General features: G+C 40.0%; 1 protein-coding gene across 3 annotated transcripts in view; it reads right to left on the minus strand.

The window, feature by feature from the left end:
- Nucleotides 1-18,811, minus strand: part of LOC126162903 (centrosomal protein of 78 kDa-like) — a 119,714-nt gene that overhangs the window by 76,056 nt on the left and 24,847 nt on the right. For all 3 annotated transcript variants that reach the window (XM_049919711.1, XM_049919714.1, XM_049919712.1), the window contains exon 3: nt 802-986. In XM_049919711.1, coding sequence (XP_049775668.1) covers nt 802-986 — 185 coding nt within the window. The remainder of the gene's footprint in view (nt 1-801; nt 987-18,811) is intronic.

An 18,811-nucleotide genomic window follows, 5' to 3' on the forward strand; every position in this document is an offset into this window, starting at 1 on the left:
ATGAAATATCTGGTGCAGAATATCAAAAAAGCTGACTGAATCCATTTCATGGATTTTGTGTGTCCATATGCTAAATATGTAAGAAATTCTACACACTACAATAAACCTCTGTAAAATATACTATTAATGTGTTTGTTTATTACTGCATATTTTATAAATGTTAAAGTTTTATAATCAATAAACTACAGTAACTAGACAAATTCTTGTATTTGAAGAATAATGCAATGGACGGTAGTATGACAACTACTATGTCAGTATATGAAGAGGGAGAATGATTTTTTTTCCTCACCATATACGTAAGAGACAATATTGAGTGACAAAACAATAACCTGAGTGGACAACAATATGGAAGGACGTCAGCTGTGTGGTGCCGAGGCAAAGAATTTCACCTTTTGTATAAATTGATGTATGGAAATTACTGAGGGGGTGGTCGGAATTGGAGCTATTCTTTTTTCAAATGTAAGGACAGTGTCTCGCTGACCTCACTGCCTCATTTCAGCCAATGGTCTGTACTGTGATAACAATACAATTCACAGTACCATTACAGTGATTCAGTGTGGGAGCTACAAGTCATGAGAAGAACTTGTATGATAAGTGGAATGACACAAAAGAGGATTTTTAGTTGTTATTCTGGGACATGTGTACAATGGTGAATAGCTTTTTTTGAGCTTGCCAATGACATCAACTGACCTCTGAACAACTGTGACCTAAAAGTTTTTGTAAAACAAAAGTCACATGATGTCAGTCTGGGAGACCTTAGACTATTGGTGTGTGAATAAGTAGGTTTAAATAAATACGTACTGTGCACAATAAAGATAGATTATTTTTTGTGAAGTAGAGTCCTTCCAAGATCAAATGCGTTAGCACTGTAGTCCGCATTAGGCATTTCTTGAGTGCGTTGATGACAACATTCATACCAAAATCAGTGTGGATCAGAGGCCTGTGTCTGACATTACTTCTTCTTTTTCCATAAAAATTATGGTGAACTGAAAAAAAAAAAGAAGTTAAAAATAGATCACATAATTTGCTTATGTCTCTGAGTGTTTTCATTTATAGCATCCTGAATAATTCATTCACTGTGTTCTGTAGACTTTAAGGACGTAGAATGGGTCAAAGTATACACTAAAAATAGAAAAGTAAATGATAAAAACTTAGTCCATACACTGTAACAATAACAAACTGTCATTATAGTGCTTAATACGAAAGTTGTGCGTCTGAAGGAGGACAACAAGAAGAAAAAGGGAAACAGCTGTTACTTCTTCAGTTATATTAAATAGGCGCTTTTCATCTTCTACCGGTAGTTTATTATTTACTTGATAACACTGTTTTTTATTTTTTAATTGTTACTTACATCTAATTAATTTAATGTTTTATACAGCATTATGTTATATATACAAAAATAATTTAACAGCATAAGCCTGTACAATATACTATTACTTGTATGCAGCTTCACAATGAGCACTGTTATGTGCTATGTAGCAAACAGGAATTTTCAATCACTGAAACAAGATAATCAGATAATTCATAAAATGAGTAGCTAATTTATATTTTTAATTTTCTTTTGTACTGGTAGAGATTCCCAATTTTCAAGTTAGATGGTAGCTTGTTGAATACCTTTGCATCGGAGTACATAACTCTACTTAGAACCCTTGATAAGGAGGTGAAGTCTACTTAAACACTATAATATAAGAGTCTTCTTGAGAAAGAGAGAGAGAGAGACGAGTGAAAGAATTCCAAGATCCTCAAAGAGAACTCTGCTAGATGTGTGGGTACCTAGTTTACACAATATTCTTGTTGGTTGCTTCTGCTGAATAAATACTTTATTTACTTTAAGTCCACTGTCCCCAGAGCTGTACACAAGGCTTTAATCCATTAATCATTAATTAACAAAGTTAACATGTAAGGTAATTAAAAAACATTAACTTACTCTTTAACTTTGGTTAACTTTCTTTGAGTCCATTAATCATTAATTAGGTACCTACCAGGAAGATGAAGAGGAAGACAAAGACTTTTTAACATCTGTCACTCAATCTAAAGAGAAGCCTAGTACTAACACATCTGTAAAAAGTAAAGTCCAGAATCTAGTCAAAATGTGGTTGGACATGATGTCAAAAAACTCATTCAGTGATGCAGTATTTCTTGGGAAGCAGGTTTTAGTAAATTTATTTATTAAACATAATACCCCTATACCCTCAAGTGCTGCAGCCGAACAACCATTTTCCGTAGGCAAAAAATGCAAGTACATTTTGCCTCCTAAATGAACCTCATACTCAGATGAAAACTTTAACATGTTGATGTTCATGAAAGGAAATATGCACCTTATGTCACAATTTTCTGATTCTCCTTTATTTTGAGTCTCCTATGATTTAACATTGATAAGTGAATAATTGTAGAACTAAATGATTAAACTGTTTTTTTTATTTATCTTCAATGTCCTACCTAAACATCCCCAACTGAAACACTTTTATTTAAGCACTGGTAATACCTTTGATTCACTTGCTCATTTCACTACACCAACATAAACTTTACTATCATGAGTTAACAATTAACTTCAGCATCCATAAATCTCCTGCAAAGTAAAGGTTTAATGTTTAACACAGTTAACTTTTTTGGTTATACAATAACAATGATTGTCTACTTCTGTAAAACAAAGAGTGAAAATATACAAAATAAGCTACGAATCTTGTCTTTAGTCAATGCTCTGAGCTATATTTTAAGAGAAAGTGATGCATATACTTAGGATCAATTAATCTGATGTTAGTAGTACTTTAGTACATTTGCAGTTAAAACATGTATAGTCCCATCAACTGGAGAAACAGGCAACTGAGGTGATGGTTTGTACTGAGATATTTTGAATCAAAGTAAGTATGTTGCTATTTTTCTGAAGAATGAAGTGATTAATTGCCGAATAGTTACAAAAATGTTGAGTTAGATATCTGTTGCTTCACTCTTTTTGAGAATCAGATAAATGAAAGGTATGTTGACACCCCACAATAGCTATAGTGGTGTCCAAATTTATTTTATAACAATTTGAGAAACTGTATGTGCAGAGAGTGGTATCTTAGAAACATGTTTCTTTTCCATATTTTGTTAACTGCTTGTTTCAACATCTAACACAAAGTGATTAAATGTTGTCCTTATTGTGAAATGATTTAAAAAAAAAATATTTTATGCCCATTAGAATATCTCTCAGCTATTAAAAAACTATTTAATTAATGAATTATTAAAACTTTTGTTATTAATCCCACAAGAAGTGGTTCTATTATTATGCTACTGGCAAGTTCTTTGTAGAACACAAATAATGGAAGGAGTGAAGACAAAGTGCAGACATTATAATACGCACCACTCAGCTGAAAGCGTAAACAAACGAGAACATAAATTGCCTGAGGAGTGGGGCAGTTCTGGCAGCCCTTTTCTCCTCCAAAACTAGAACTGACATAATGGTCATAGGGATCACTGATTTCTTCTCGTATTGTGAAAGTCATACTCAGACCCCATCATAGAACAGTATTAGTCTCTTAAATCATTTCAAAATGATCAAAAAATAAGCACTGAGCAATACAAAGCAAAGTGTAGTACACAAAGCATTCAGTAATGGCTACAGCACAAATGTTTGCAAAGGTTGTTGGTATTATACACATGGTAGTTCACGCCAGACATCTACTGGTATCTTACGCAAACATAGTTCAAAGCATCTTCCACCTAAAACTGTCACATTAAAGTGTCTGTATAATAACCATTCACCATATAGTTGGGACATGTTAACAGGATTGAAATTGTTGCTAAACTTTCAGTGTCTTCCCTCATATCTAACACACAAAGAAAATACACATATACACATGCAAGATTTCATTGTCCTGGCTGGCTACATTGTCACAACACTGCAGCCTGACTGAGCTTAGCCCAGATCTGCTTACTGTCTTTCTGTAAGGACAGTGGTAATTGTTCCATAAAAACACGGGAGAACTGCCAGATATCAGTAACGTCCTGCCACGATATTTCGGCGCAGAGTCTTCTGGCCATCTTCAGGTGAGTGCCACTGTAGTAGTACTGGCGAGTACGCGCTGAGCTCCGCTATTTAAAGCCATACTGAGGTGACATGGCGTATGCGCTGCTCAGCATGCGCGTTCATAACGGCTCCGTGCACTGCGCCTCGCGCCCTCCACTGTGACAGCCTGGCGTATTGGTATCAGGTTGATTTCCATCTTTAGGCAGATGGAAATCGACCCAATACCGATACGCCAGGTTTTCACAGTGGAGGGCGCGAGGCGTACTGCACGCTGAGCAGCGCATGTGCAATGTCACCTCAGTACGGCTTTAAATAGCAGAGCTCAGCGCGTACTCGCCAGTACTAATACAGTGGCACTCACCTGAAGATGGCCAGAAGACTGTGCCGAAATATCGTGGCAGGACGTTACTGATATCCGGCAGTTCTCTCATGTTTTTATGGAACAATCAGTACGCCGGGAAAGTTTTAAACATCACGGCAGTGGTAATGTTGGTAAATTTCATGATTAATGTAGGTACTACACTTGCAAACAGTTGGCATATATGGTAAGCTAAGCTAGACATTATCAAGGTGTGGTTTGCTTGAGTGTTGCATTCTTGGAAGTGATTGCTGACGATTTGAGAGGTAATTTTTATGAAGTTATCTTGAAGTAATGAGCTGTACTACAATGTTGTTGATGTCCAAAAGCATGTATTTACCTTTTCAAAGTAAAAGACAATTTGCAATTATAATAGTTTTGTTACACACAATAAATATTTTCTAGTGTCCTTTCTAAATGACAATAAGCATCCTCACAAACACATCAGAACTATTTCAACAGTACACAAAATTATAATTTCATAATTTTGTTCAGGGATTTAAAACTTGATGAATATCTCCATATTCCTGAGGGGGAGGATAAGGACACACCATCTGATAAAGCTTTACGAATAGTTATGATGCCACCTGTAAATGTAACAAATCCCGACTTGTTAGATGAAGATTCTGGGGAAGAAGATACCATGGCAACCAACAACTTCCCAGGGAGTACATTTAGGGCTGAAGTAGAAATATTTCAGTGCTGCATTTCTACAATGGTGAATACAGATGGAAGATGAAGAAAGCGAAGAAGAACAGATAATGGAAAATCAGTTCCAAGAAGATAATAAAAGTAGAAATACCAGTGGTGCAAGTAGTAATCAAGAAGACAATAATTTAGACGAAAGTAAAACAGTTATGAGTTGTAGTGAAAAATGATACGCTTGGACAAGTTGTAAACTTGGTGTTTTGCCTGCTGTGTGGCCTTACTATTTCCCAAACAGGATCAGTCTCTTTTAGAATCATTTTCATGCTTTTTTGACAATGATGTGCTGCAACTTCTAATGGACAAAAGTAACAGTTACATGCAAGAACAAACTTGGTGATATAAGCACTGAAGAAATAAGATGTTTCATAGGTTTTCTGCTTCTAAGTGGTTACATTCCAGTTCCGGGACAAGGACTGTACTGGAGGGGGGAGGGGAGACTTTAAGTGAAACTGACGTAAGTGTGCTTTCTAGAGATAGATTTGATTTTATCTTTTCCAACCTCCACTGTTGTGATAATGATGCTCTTGACCCAAATGATGGTTTTGCAAAGGTTGACCCTCTTTTGTAAGCTCTAAATGACCTATTTCAAGATATTACTCCTCACCAAGAAAACCACAGTGTTGATGAGCAAGCCAATTAGATATGGATACAAATCATGAGTATATACCACTTCAAGTGGTTACATTTCATGGATGGTGCCTTATCACGGATCAAAAGCAAAAATTTTAGATAAAGACAAGTTCTTCAAGCTAGGACCATCCACTGTTTTGCAGGATGCGCATATACTCAGAGAAAGGATTGGTATCTTCCCTTTCCACTTAGTTTTCGACAACTTTTTCACAACTGTACCACTTCTGGTAGAATTGAAGAACTGCAAGTTACAAGGGACAAACTGTAAGGGAAAACAGATCATAAATGTGTTCCCTTAAGCTAAAAAATTGAAACAAAAAATAAGCCCCAAGTTTCTATCAATCTTGAGTGACAGAGGATGCTTCCATTGTAATAACAAAGTGGAATGACAACGTTATAGTATCTGTTACCTCAAATGCATCTCCAGCTGAACCATTGCATATGGTAACAATATTCCAGGAAAGAAAAGAATAAAATTTCTATCTCTCAACGACATACAATCCATCTATATGGGTGGAGAGGACCATTGTGACAAAAATATAAGTCTTTATGGTGTTTCAATTCATGGTAAAAAGTGATACATAACATTGATAACCCACCATACCAATCTTGCAACACAAAATGCCTGGCTGTTACAATGCTGGACAATTAGACCAGCTGTCATTACATTAAAGGCTTGCAATGGCTCTATTGAAAACCAATTCATCCAGAGACTACAACAGCAAATGGAGCAGACTGTCTAGCTTAGAAAATACCGATTCAAGAAATGATAGAATTGATCACCTCATAACAAATCAAGAAAAACAGACAACAGGCATCCAGAAGTGTAATGTTGCCCTTCGTGTAACATGTTTTGCTTGTTACCATACAAAAGACAAATAACTGTTTTATAGAAATGCTGATAAAATATATGCCTATGTTCCTTTTAAAGAAACACCTGTTCTGACAAAACAGTACAAAATAAATACAAAGTTCCATTAAATTCTTGTCTACAACTTCATTTACATCCATCTGTGCAAAATGTTTAATATTTTTAGAGAAAAGTTTTGCAGGTGTGGCTGGGTTAAAACTGATGTGGAAGAAGAAAGACAGTAGATTGGGTAGCATTTAGAGATGATGTGTGGATTGTGTTTTCAGTTGTTGGAAAGTACCTTATCATTGGCCTATAGATTGCCTCTGCCAATCACTACTCCCAACAGCTGCTCTCTTTATTTAAAATGCGCTAGCCGACTCTATGTAGTTCTTCTGGGTCTGTCCTCATCCTCATACTGTACAACATATGGATCCCTCTGAATGTGAAGTCAGACTGATCTGCCCCTCATTTTTCAGGTTTCCAATCTATTCATCTTTCCTCTTTGAGGAGCAAACTAACAGTTCAAAAAGCTAGGTGCAGTATATATATATATATATATATATATATATAATTTCTACTTTCAAATGTGTCTATATGCAGGACTTGCGATTTTGCTTGCTGAAGGTGAGTACTGGCCAGCCATTATGTCTCCTTGTGATTTTACAATGCTCCCAACTGAAGATCCCTATAGATAACATTATATTTATTTTATGATCTGAAAATAACTGCTCAGCATGTTTTATTTGCAAATTTGCATGACTTTTATAATAGTGTCCATTGGACTTTTTCTAATTTTACACATTGATAAAAGCAGTTCTGAAGTTGTCCGAAGTTATGCCTCCCGGCATTTTTAGGCATTTTTGTTTCACTACTTCTACTTTCTGAGAATTCTTCCTTTTAGGCCTATTTTCATTATATGGGAACAGGAAAAGTTACAGTAAGCTAGATCCAGACAGCAGGGAGAGTGTGAAAAGGCAGTCTTTTATTATTATTATTATTATTTAAACTGAAAACCAATACTCTTTGAGCAGGAGCATTCTCATTGCTGGCTCATTAACAAAGCTAAAAGGGACTAAACATCGAGGTCAGCAGCCTCTTCATCCTTTCATAATCAAAGCCCAAGGGATTCCATGAAGAGGAGATGGTGGATGGCCGATTTAATTTTTTTCAGTATCCACTGATGCAAAAGACCAGGTAAGAAATCAGGGCAAAGAAAAAAGCACCCAAAATACAGTAATGCGGTACACTAAGGCGGCGAGGTGAATTGGCCAGAAGCAGCCACAGGCTCCCTCCCAGACTAGTCCCATGGCAGGAGGTCAGTTTCCACAATCAACTGGCAGTGCTCACATCACAGAATGCCAAAAAGAGATGATGAGGCCACAGACAGGGAGAGGGAGGGAGAGGGAGAGAGAGAGAGAGAGAGAGAGAGAAGAGAAGAGAAATCTACCGTTTGGATGCCATCACAGCAGAGGTCTTCCAGTTTCTGTGTTTGCCCTAAAAGGACAGAGACCACCAGCAGAGGGGTGCCTCACTGACAACAGAGTGGGTCCGTTTGCAAGAGAATACGTGACTGGTATGGAACAGGCAAAAGGAAGACTGTTATTCGGCCTTGGACTTTTTATTGCCGTAGCTTCATCACAGTGGCCACAGGGTGCCAGCCCCTGTTCCTTACCTCCAAAAGCCAAAGATGCAGAGTCAACTGTAAGTTGGATCCTGATATCCCCATTTCCAAATTTCCATCTTGGTAACTTCCTTCGATAACTGATCAGCAAGTTTATTCCCTAGAATCCCATGATTTGTGGTGGAGAGGAATGAAGTCAAGCTCCCAGTGTTGTGGAAGTCAATAAAAAATATGAGTATGCTTGAAATCAAGGTGTTCTGAAGACAGCATTGGTTTATGGCCTGTAGATCGCTTAGAAAGTTAATGCATAATAGAAAATTTTTGTCAGGCTGAATGCAGTTACAATGGACAGCATGCACAATGGTCCACTACTTCTGATGTGAAAACATTGCACCTGAAATGTAAAAACTGTTGTTCATGAACCTTAGAATATGTGAAGGGACAGTCAGTGTGCTTGTCAACTACCAAGTCTTCTGTATAAGTGGTGTTTGAACTAGTAAATCTGCCCAGAACTGAGAGGAGCAAATAAAGAAATGTAGAGAGTGCTACTATTTCTTTTGGTTTCAAAGGATAAGCCCAAGCAGATCTTTCGATAAGGTACATACCACTGGGTGGCTTTTGGTGGTATCTGGACCTTGGTGCCAGGAGACAGTAACTGTGTGTGAGTGCGTGTGCTTGTGTGTGTGGAGGGCTATGTCCGAAACCTTAAAGATTTCTATTATTAATGTTCATTGTGCCTATCGGCAACTCGATATCTCCTCTGTAAGGTGAGTAGCAATATATTATTGAGAGATACTCCATTCAACTTACTGCCAGGACATCAGACCTGTGTTACCTTCATGGGAGGTGAATCCCCCCCATCAGGAAAAAGCATATGACAATTTGGATATTCAGGGTAATTGCAAACATGTTTTGCAAAATTCGATAGTAACTTATGGGATCTATCTGCAGAGGATGAATCCTAGGCTCTGCCAGAAGGCTGTCCATAGGGCTTGTAAGGAAGACACAGCAGAGCTAGTAGTTTTAATACCAGAGGGTTTACTGATCCATATGCCACAGTCCCATAATCCAGTCAAGATAAGGTACCAGACACAAGAGGACGGACCCCTAAAAGGTGTGACTGAGGCATTGCAAAGTTTTGAGTTTAAACTGGCATGTCTTTATAAGCAGATAAATACATGGTAGCTACATCAAGTGGGCATCAAATAAAAGTTATAAAAAACTCTACAAAACCGAGCACTTCATGATAAATGTAAAGTTTTGGATGTGGGTGAAGAGGTCTACATTGATAGCAGAGCACATATTTTGGCGGCGGAAAACTGGGAGCCACAGGTGAAGGGCCAGATCCGCACCCAGTAGCTGGTGTTCAGCAACACCTGTGGTTGAAGAAGTGTAGTAAATACAAACCAAAAAAGGCACACTCAGCCCTGACCCCTGTGGGACTTCAGTCTAATTTATGAAGGATACTGTAGGATGTGCCAACTTGAATGTGAAGGAGGGTTGACCTATAAAATTTTGGATAAAAACTATTATGGTTCCACTGGATGGTGAATGTAATTGTACTCAGAGGTGAGAAGGGGTGAGAAGATGACTTGCATTTCAGCCTATGTTTGCACCACCTGTTGAGTAGAAGTGATGTTGACATGCCTAATTTCAACATCAGGTGTTAACGATCTCTCACTACAATGTGGAATGTATCAATTGGTTTGTAAAAAATGATCCATTTCTCAGCGAAAACATGGTTACATAAAAACCATTTACGCTCTCTCTCTCTTTCGAACTATCAGCTGCTAATTCACTTGTACCATTTATTGTTGATTTAATACTGAACCAAGCCCTGATGCTTAAACAAAATGTACTCAGCAGATAGTACGATGCATTTCTTAAGTTAATTTACAAGGAGATTTTTGGCTTAAACAGTTAAAAATTCACAGAACAATAAATGGATGCACTGATAGTTCTCAGGGGTGTCCAATGGGTACAATATTTTGATGAGAAACCTTGTCACCATCATCAGTTGCACTGGTGAACTGACCCACTACTGAGTGGAGTTCCACATGCAGTCCATGCCAGAAGGCATGTGCTGGCTGAGTTTATGGCAGTGTCTGCAGGGAGGGCACCAACGGCGTAACTGTTTGCAGTCCACCAGCCTCAGAATTCAACTCACTGTGCTTGCTGAACACCTTATTCTTCTCCTTTATCATACTAAAGTCAAGTTCCCAGGTCTTTCTGGAAATGTATTGTAGTAACAGTTTATGAGTTTGTTTGTGGTTTTTATTTGAACAGTTTCAATGACATATAAGTCCCAATATCAGGATTTTATGCCAAAATCTTGGTGCCATTGTATTCCTATGCAATGGCTTCCGGGAGAATAAAGCCACACCAGGACTTCATATGGAATACAACCACAACAGGATTTCCTTTTGAATGGCTTCCTAAGTAACACAGCTGCACTAGGGTTTTGGCACAAGCAGCTAAATATTGAGACTATAACAATGAAAATAATAAATTATTGATAATATAATGTAAATGGACAGATAAAAGGTCTACTCACAAAATGGTGGCAGGGGAACACACACATGAAAGGACTGAAGGGTCGCAGGGAGTCGGAACCAGTGGCTCCTTTTTCAGGCGGATGAGTTGAAGAGGATGGAAGAGGGGTGAAGGAAAGGACTGGAGAGGTTTAAGGAAATGGGCACAGTTTAGAAAAGTCAACCAGAACCCTGGGTCAGAGGATACTTGCCGGATGGGATGAGAAGGAAAGACTGATTATTAGCAACTGTACCGGACGAGATTCGAAATTCTGAGAGCTTAAAGGTGCAAGACACAATTACTTCTAAAACATCAGGCACGAGTTAATAAGAGTGTTAAGATACGTGCATTTTATGTAACAGAGGTGGGAGGGGGGATGGCGAAAAATAGACATGTCAGAAAATGAGATGTAGAAAACTGAAAAGGAGTGAAGAAAGGAGCAGTTACTATGAATAAATGCTGAGATGGAAGGAATTAACGTAAACTATGGCCAGATGGGTGGTGAGAACCAAGGACAAGTTGTAGTGCTAGTTCCCACCTGCGGAGTTCTGAGAAACTGGAGTCTGGAGGAAGAATCCAGATGGTGCGTGTGGTGAAACAGTCACCAAGGTCACGACTGTCAAGTTGTATGTTGTACAGCATGCTCCACAACAGGATATTGTGTGTTGCCTGTATACACACACTGCCTGTGCCCATTCATCCTGACTGATAACTGGCTGGTAATCTTGCTGATATAAAAGGCTGAACAGTGTTTACATACCAACTAGTATATGACGTGTGTCATTCACAGGTGGCCCTCTTTTTGGTAGTATATGTTTTGCCAATTTCAGGGCTGGAATAGGCGGTCGTGGTGCATAGGGCAAGTCTTGCACCAGGGACAGTCACAGGGATAGGAGCCATAGGGTAGGGAGAGGTCTGACAAGGATATTGTGGAGATTGGGAAAGCGACAGAAGCTATTCTAGGTGTGGTGGGCAAAATTTCATACGAAATGGACCTCATTTCAGGGCATAATTTTAGGAAGTTGTGAGCTTGTTGAAGTAGCAGATTGATACATTCAAGAGCAGGATAATTCTGGGTGACAAGTGGTGTGCTCCAAAATTGATTTTTGGAGGGATCGGCAGTACCAGGAACTCTGCTTTTGGGATAGGCTGTTGGGATAATTATGTCCAGAGAAGGCTGAAGTGAGTGTGGTGGTGTATAGCAGTGAGTCTGCATTTGAACAAATACGTTTGAAACTTCCTGGCACAATAAAACTGTTTACCGGACTGAGACTCCAACTCGGGAACTTCACAGGAGAGCTTCTGTTAAGTGTGGAAGGTAGGAAACAAGGTACTGGCAGAAGTAAAGCTGCGAGGATAGCTCGTGAGTCGTGCTCGGGTAGCTCAGATGGTAGAGCACTTGCCCACAAAAGGTAAAGCTCCCTAGTTTGTGTCTCGGTCCGGCACACAGTTTTAATCTACTAGGAAGTAGAGTGAAAATTTCATTCTGAAAATACATTTGCCTTTAATGCCAAAGCTGTATGGGAGAGAATGTTTGACATGGAAAGGATGGAATCTGTCAAAATGTAAGTACTGTTGCTTGTTAGTGGATTTTATGTGGACAGAAGTGTGTAGCTGGCCTTTGGTGACGATGAGATCAACATCAAGGAAAGTGGCATGGGATCACGAATAGGACCATGTGAAATTTAATTGGGAGAAGGTATATTTAGAGATTCCAGGAACAGGTCAGCCTACCATGAATCCATATGGCAAAGATGTCATCAATGTCTCTAAGCCAAGCCAGGGGCTGGAGACTTCGGGTCCCAGGAAAACCCCCTCGAAGTGACCTATGAAAAGGTTGGCTTAGGAAGGAGCCATCCTGGTTCCCAAGGCTATACCCCAGATCTGTTCGTATGTCTGCCCATCAGAGGTGAAGTAATTGTTGGTAATTATAACATTTATTAAGGCGAGCAAGAAGCATGTCATAGGCTTGGAATCTGGTGGGCACTGACTGAGGAAATGTTCAGCAGCTTCTTCTGTTTTTTTTGCTACTCCCACCATTTCTGGTACTCCAATCCATCCTCTCTTGCCATGATGAATCCCATCAGCTTTTAGGGAATGTAGAGCATGGAGTTTTGCAGAGGACAGGTCAGGGTCATGTTGTAGGGACCTGAGGAAAGATTGTGAAGCTATGGTCAGGAATTCTTGGAAGACTTGTAAGGGATGATTCTGAGATAGTGGTGGTGAATCAAGTAGGGGTTGTGGTCGGAACTATTCAAGGCAGGGTTCAATGTCAGGTTTACTGTTGGAAAGGTTTTGGGACTGGGTTGCAAAGTGATATTTTCAGATGACATTACGTGTAAAGGAAAGTAGATCCCTCACCAAAGCAGCATGGTTAAATGCAGCTTTAGGGCAGAAAGCGAGGGGGGGGGGGGGGGGGGGGGGGAGAGTGCTTTGGACGAGAGGTTGAGAACGCTATACTGTTGTGATTGGTTATCGTGATTATCAGTAACTACAGGTCTGGGAGGCAATGGTCAAGACTGTGGGATGTTACAGGTTGGCCAAGCTCAGTCTGTAGGAAAGGAGTGGTGGCTGATGGTGTGGTTGCTTGGGGAGCTGCAGAGGCATAGGAATGGAAACACCACTGCTGAGGTAGTTTGGGAGAGGGTGGGATAGCTTTTTGAGGTGATGTTTGGCATGTCATAGTCTGAAGTTGGCTTGGCAAACGATACCATCCAGGCAAACACACGAGGCAGATAACTGCATGACCTAGTAGAAGGACAGAAGTCTGATGGAGTGGAAATCAGCAGATGAGGCATGTACATCACAGATTAGTCGGGTAAGTGCAAGAGATTGTGTATTTGAAACTGTAAAAGAGGTTGGTGTAGAGTAGGATTACAACCAGAGACAGGGACTTCCAACGTCAGGCCTTTGAGAGTAACTCCAAGAGACAAGCATGTTTCAAGAAACAGAATGTGGGACCTCAATTCTGATAGTGCAAAAGCATGTTTTCGAAAAGAATGGATGTAATATGTGATGGGATTCATCATGGCAAAAGAGGGTGGTTTGGAGTGTTCGAAATGGTGGGAGTGGCAAAAATGGAAAAAAGATAGAAAAACAGAAAATAAGCAAGGGAAAATGAGGAAAAATCAGAAATATTCGCATGAAAACCATGAGAACAGACAATGGTTAATAAGAGGATGAGAACAGACAATGGCTAATAAGAGGCATCGAGTGGGCGAGAATTTCTCACCACTAGAGTGGTCTATACGAAACAAAAAATCAATTGATAGGCAAAGTTGCAAAAGGAGACAAAATTTTAAAAACTGGCCAGACGGAAAGAGAAAGTCTCAGGAGACAGTGTAAGCTACTTTTTTTGGCAAATAAAGTAATTTAGGAGACGGCAGTAAAAGTCGATCATAGTGGTTTGGCGAAAAACAAACACACAAAAATGTGAAAGAATTGCATGTAAACAGGGTAAGTGTAGGATAGGAAATAAAATGGCTGTCAAATTTGAAAATAAATCAGTGAAAGATGATCAGGAGAATGCCCAGCAGTGTAGTGAACACTAGGCAAATTCATAAATAACAGTGGAATTCTTATATGCAATTTCCCAAATAACAATGGACCCATCAATGTGCACAAAAACCGGCACTAGGAAAGATGTATGGACAAAGTGTTGATTAATCTGGGTGGTACAGATAAATAAACAATCAGAATACGAGCAAAAAAGGTAGAAAACAGACAATAGTTTGAACAAGACAGCCAACAGCAAAGATTGACTAGAGGATTACATAAGAAGGAATGATGGCCACAAAGGCTAATATAACATTGAAAATATTCAGTTATTGATAACACAATGTAAATGGATAGATAAAAAAAGGATTGAACTTCCACAAGCTTTCGAAGCCAGGGGCTCTATCTTTTGGCAGAAGAGTTGAAGGGGAAGGAAGAGGGGTAAAGGAAAGGGACTGGAGAGGGTTAGGGAAATGGGTACGGTTTAGAAAAGTCACTCAGAACCTCAGGTCAGGGGACACTTGCCGGACAGGATGACAAGGAAAGACTGATAATTGGGGACTGCACCAGATGAGATTTGAAATCATGAGAGCATAAAGGTGGAAGACAGGGTAATATTCAAGACAAGATTACTACTAAAACATCATGCATGAGTTTATAAGAGTGTAAAGCGAAGTGCTTTGTATGTAACAGAGGTGGGAGGGGACGGCAAAAAATAGACATGTCAGAAAATGAAAGATTTAGAAAACTGAAATGGAGTGAAGAAAGGAGCAGTTACTGTGAATAAATGCCACCTGATTCCAAGCCTATGACATCCTTCCTGCTCACCTTAATAAACTTTATGCTTACCAACAATTACTTCACCTCTGAGGGACTGACATACAAACACATCAGGGGTATGGCCTTGGGAACCAGGATGGCTCCTTCCTATGCCAACCTTTTCATGGGTCACTCGGAGGGAGCTTTCCTGGGATCCGTAAGTCTCCAGTCCCTGGTTTGGCTTAGATACATTGATGACATCTTTGCCATATGGATAAATGGTAAGCTGACCTGTTCCTGGAATCTCTAAATATAACTTTTCCCAATTATATTTCACATGGTCCTATTCGGAATCCCACACCACTTTCCTTGCTGTTGATCTTTCCCTCACTGAAGGCCAGCTACACATTTCTGACCGCACAAAATCCACTAACAAACAACAGTAATTACATTTTGACAGTTGCCATCCTTTCCATGTGAAACGTTCCCTCCCATACATCTTTGGCATTTAAGGCAAATGTATTTGTTCGGATGCAGACTCTTGACACCAATAAACCACCACTTTCACTTCAGCCTTCACTGGACATCATTATCCTAACAGCCTAGTCCAAAAGCAGATTTCCTGGGCCATCACATCCAATCCTGGTACTGCTGATCCCTCCAAAAAACAGCTTTAGAGGACACCACTTGTCAGCCAGTATTATCCTGGTCTTGAGTGTATCAATCAGCTACTCAGCAAGCCCATGACTTCCTAAAATCATGCCCATAAATGAGATCCATTGTGTCTGATATTTTGCCCACCACACCTAAAATAGTTTTTCGTTGCCCTCCCAATCTCCGCAATATCCTCATCAGACACTATGCTCCGTATGCACCCATCTCCCTACCCCTGTGACCATCCCTGGTGCAAGACTTGCCCTATGCACCACCACCACCACCACCACCACCACCACCACCACCACCACCACCACCCCCGCCACTTATTCCAGCCCTGTAACTGGCAAAACATATACTATCAAAGGCAGGGCCACCTGTGAAACGAAACACGTCATATACTGGCTGGTATGTAAACACTGTTCGGCATGATTACCACCCAGTTATCAGTCAGAGTGAATGGGCATGGGCAGAGGGTGTATACAGGCAACACACAATATCCTGTTGCAGAGCATGCTGTATAGCATGACAGTCATGACCTTGGTGCCTGTTTCACCATATGCACCACCTGGGTTCTTCCCCCGGACACCAGTTTCTCAGAACTACGCAGATGGGAACTAGCACTACAACTTGTCCTTGGTTCCCACCACCCACCTGGCCATAATTTACATTAATTCCTTCCATCTCAGCATTTATTCACAATAACTATTCCTTTCTTCACTCCAATTCAGTTTTCTACCCTTCCATTTTCTGACATGTCTATTTTTTGCTGCCCCTCCCACCTCTGTTACATACAATGCACTTAGCTTTACACTCTTGTTAACTCTTGCATGATGTTTTAGTAGTAATCTTGTCTTGCATATTACCCTGTCTTCCACCTTTAAGCTCTCAGGATTTCGTATCTCATCCAGTGCAGTCCCCAACAATCAGTCTTTCCTTCGGATCCCGTCCGGCAAGTGTCCCCTGACCCGCGGTTCTGGGCGACTTTCCTAAACTGTACCCGTTTCCCTAAACCTCTCCATTCCTTTTCCTTCACCCCTCTTCCATCCTTTTCACTTTATCCACTAGAAGAAGGAGCCATTGGCTCTGAAAGCTTGTGAAAGTTTGATCCTTTTGTGTGTGTGTGTTTTTCCCTGCCGCCGCTTGGCGAGTATGTTTTACATTAAATATTGAGACTGTGTCACAAAAGAAGCCACCTAAGTATGAAGCAAGGACCAACTGATAAACCATGACTACGGCCACATTCTCAGTATAGCCTGGGAACCTACTATCTGTATAATTAATAAGAAGAATGAGGTACTCATCAAACATAACAAGATGACTTTCAAGATGGTGGATGAGTCAACAGCTATGTCACCGATACTATCTCTGCCACCTCACAGTTACCGGCTGAACACATATTCCTCCAGGTACTTAGTTTGATAGTGCACCTGATGGTGGCGACAGTGTAGCTTGTCAAAATATTGTGCCCTTTCGACACTGATAACTGCCAGTACACCCATGGACTGTTGTGTCAATAAATGTGCAGGGGGGGGGGGGGGGGTTACAGAATCACAGTTCAAAATTCTGTTTATGTGGAATTTTATTGCAATGTTCTCTTATTACAGTGTGTCAGTGCAATGCCTCACTCAGTATTCATGTGCTGATAAAGTACCCACTTTCATACTGTACAGTAGGATTGGACTAATGTCACTGGAACTTCAACCAGGGGAAAGGTGAAACATATTTCTAATAGCACTAGTGTACTAACATTTCAAGAAAATTCAGAGTTCTTATAGCCTTGTGGTGTTTTATTTTGAGAAAATGTAGTCTTGTTATAGCATTTTGATATTTATTACAGTGTGTTGGTTTTTTTTTTTAATGCACAATATAGGAAGATTTTTTTACAGGGGGCTGGGGAGTAGGTAGGATCAAATGGCAGACTCCTCGAATGATGCGCCAGATTATCCCATAGTGTGAGAATGGCCAGGCAAGCAGGAGCCCAGAAACTGTGGGGATTTACCTATTATGCTCGGTACCAAGAAGTGAAGCTTTTATCATTTATATTTACTGTTTAAATATTAATATATAGCTCCACCGTGCTGACGACGTTACTTGCAATGAGAATTTACTAATAATAATTTCAACATTGTTCAATTCAACAGGAAATGATAATTAGAAATTTTAGTTATTGGCAGTGCTTATTGATGGAAGTATAGACCAATCTCAAGTGTACCTGAGGTGCCAAACTGCTAAGATAGCTCACTACTAGTCTATGATTGGTTTCCAAGGAGGCAATACATGAATCCACATGTGAAATCTGATCCCATGTAAAGACGGATCAGTTTGTTGTGAAACTGCCACAGATGACATACTTGTGCAGCGTTGTGTTAGTTCAAGGCACGTTACAATCAGTCTTCGAGATGCCAACACGCCAACTAGTGTGTGAAGTGTAACTCCACATAAAGATAGAATTAATTGTTAAAGTTGCCTCGGAAAACATATTTGTGCGATTTCACTTTGGTTCTATGATTGTGTGAAGCATTTCTGTGACTTTTGTGGTACTTGGGAACTAATGATTAATGACCGGGAATCTTGTTATGAATATTGATGATAGATTGGCTCTAGAAATTGTATTACTAATTTTGTGATTAATGAAATAAACAAAATTAGTTGGCATCCAAATTTTGATGGCTCTTATTATGCTTAGCATTGAAACCTACCCACTTGTTACATTATTATGCACTATTTATGTGGTGTCACCGCCAGACACCACACTTGCTAGGTGGTAGCCTTTTTATACTCGTCGCCATATGAAGTGTTGGCAGAAGAGCCAACACCGTGCTGCCAGAGGAGGCCGAAATGCACGCGTTTAATTACACGCTGACTGGCGTGAGGTCTGGAACAGTCAAGGGAATTAATAGTAGCAAATAAAGTACGTAGTTGATATAATACTTAACTTTAATCCACAATTGGAGAACATTGGTCTGACGGTACAGGCTTTATAAGATAACCAGCAAAAGATAAATGGCGCCTTGCTAGGTCGTAGCAAATGACGTAGCTGAAGGCTATGCTAACTATCGTCTCGGCAAATGAGAGCGTAATTCTCAGTGAACCATGGCTATCAACGTCGGCTGTACAACTGGGGCGAGTGCTAGTACGTCTCACTAGACCTGCCATGTGGCGGCGCTCGGTCTGCCATCACTGACAGTG

Source organism: Schistocerca cancellata, chromosome 2 (genome assembly GCF_023864275.1).
Source record: "Schistocerca cancellata isolate TAMUIC-IGC-003103 chromosome 2, iqSchCanc2.1, whole genome shotgun sequence".
Taxonomy (NCBI): domain Eukaryota; kingdom Metazoa; phylum Arthropoda; class Insecta; order Orthoptera; family Acrididae; genus Schistocerca; species Schistocerca cancellata.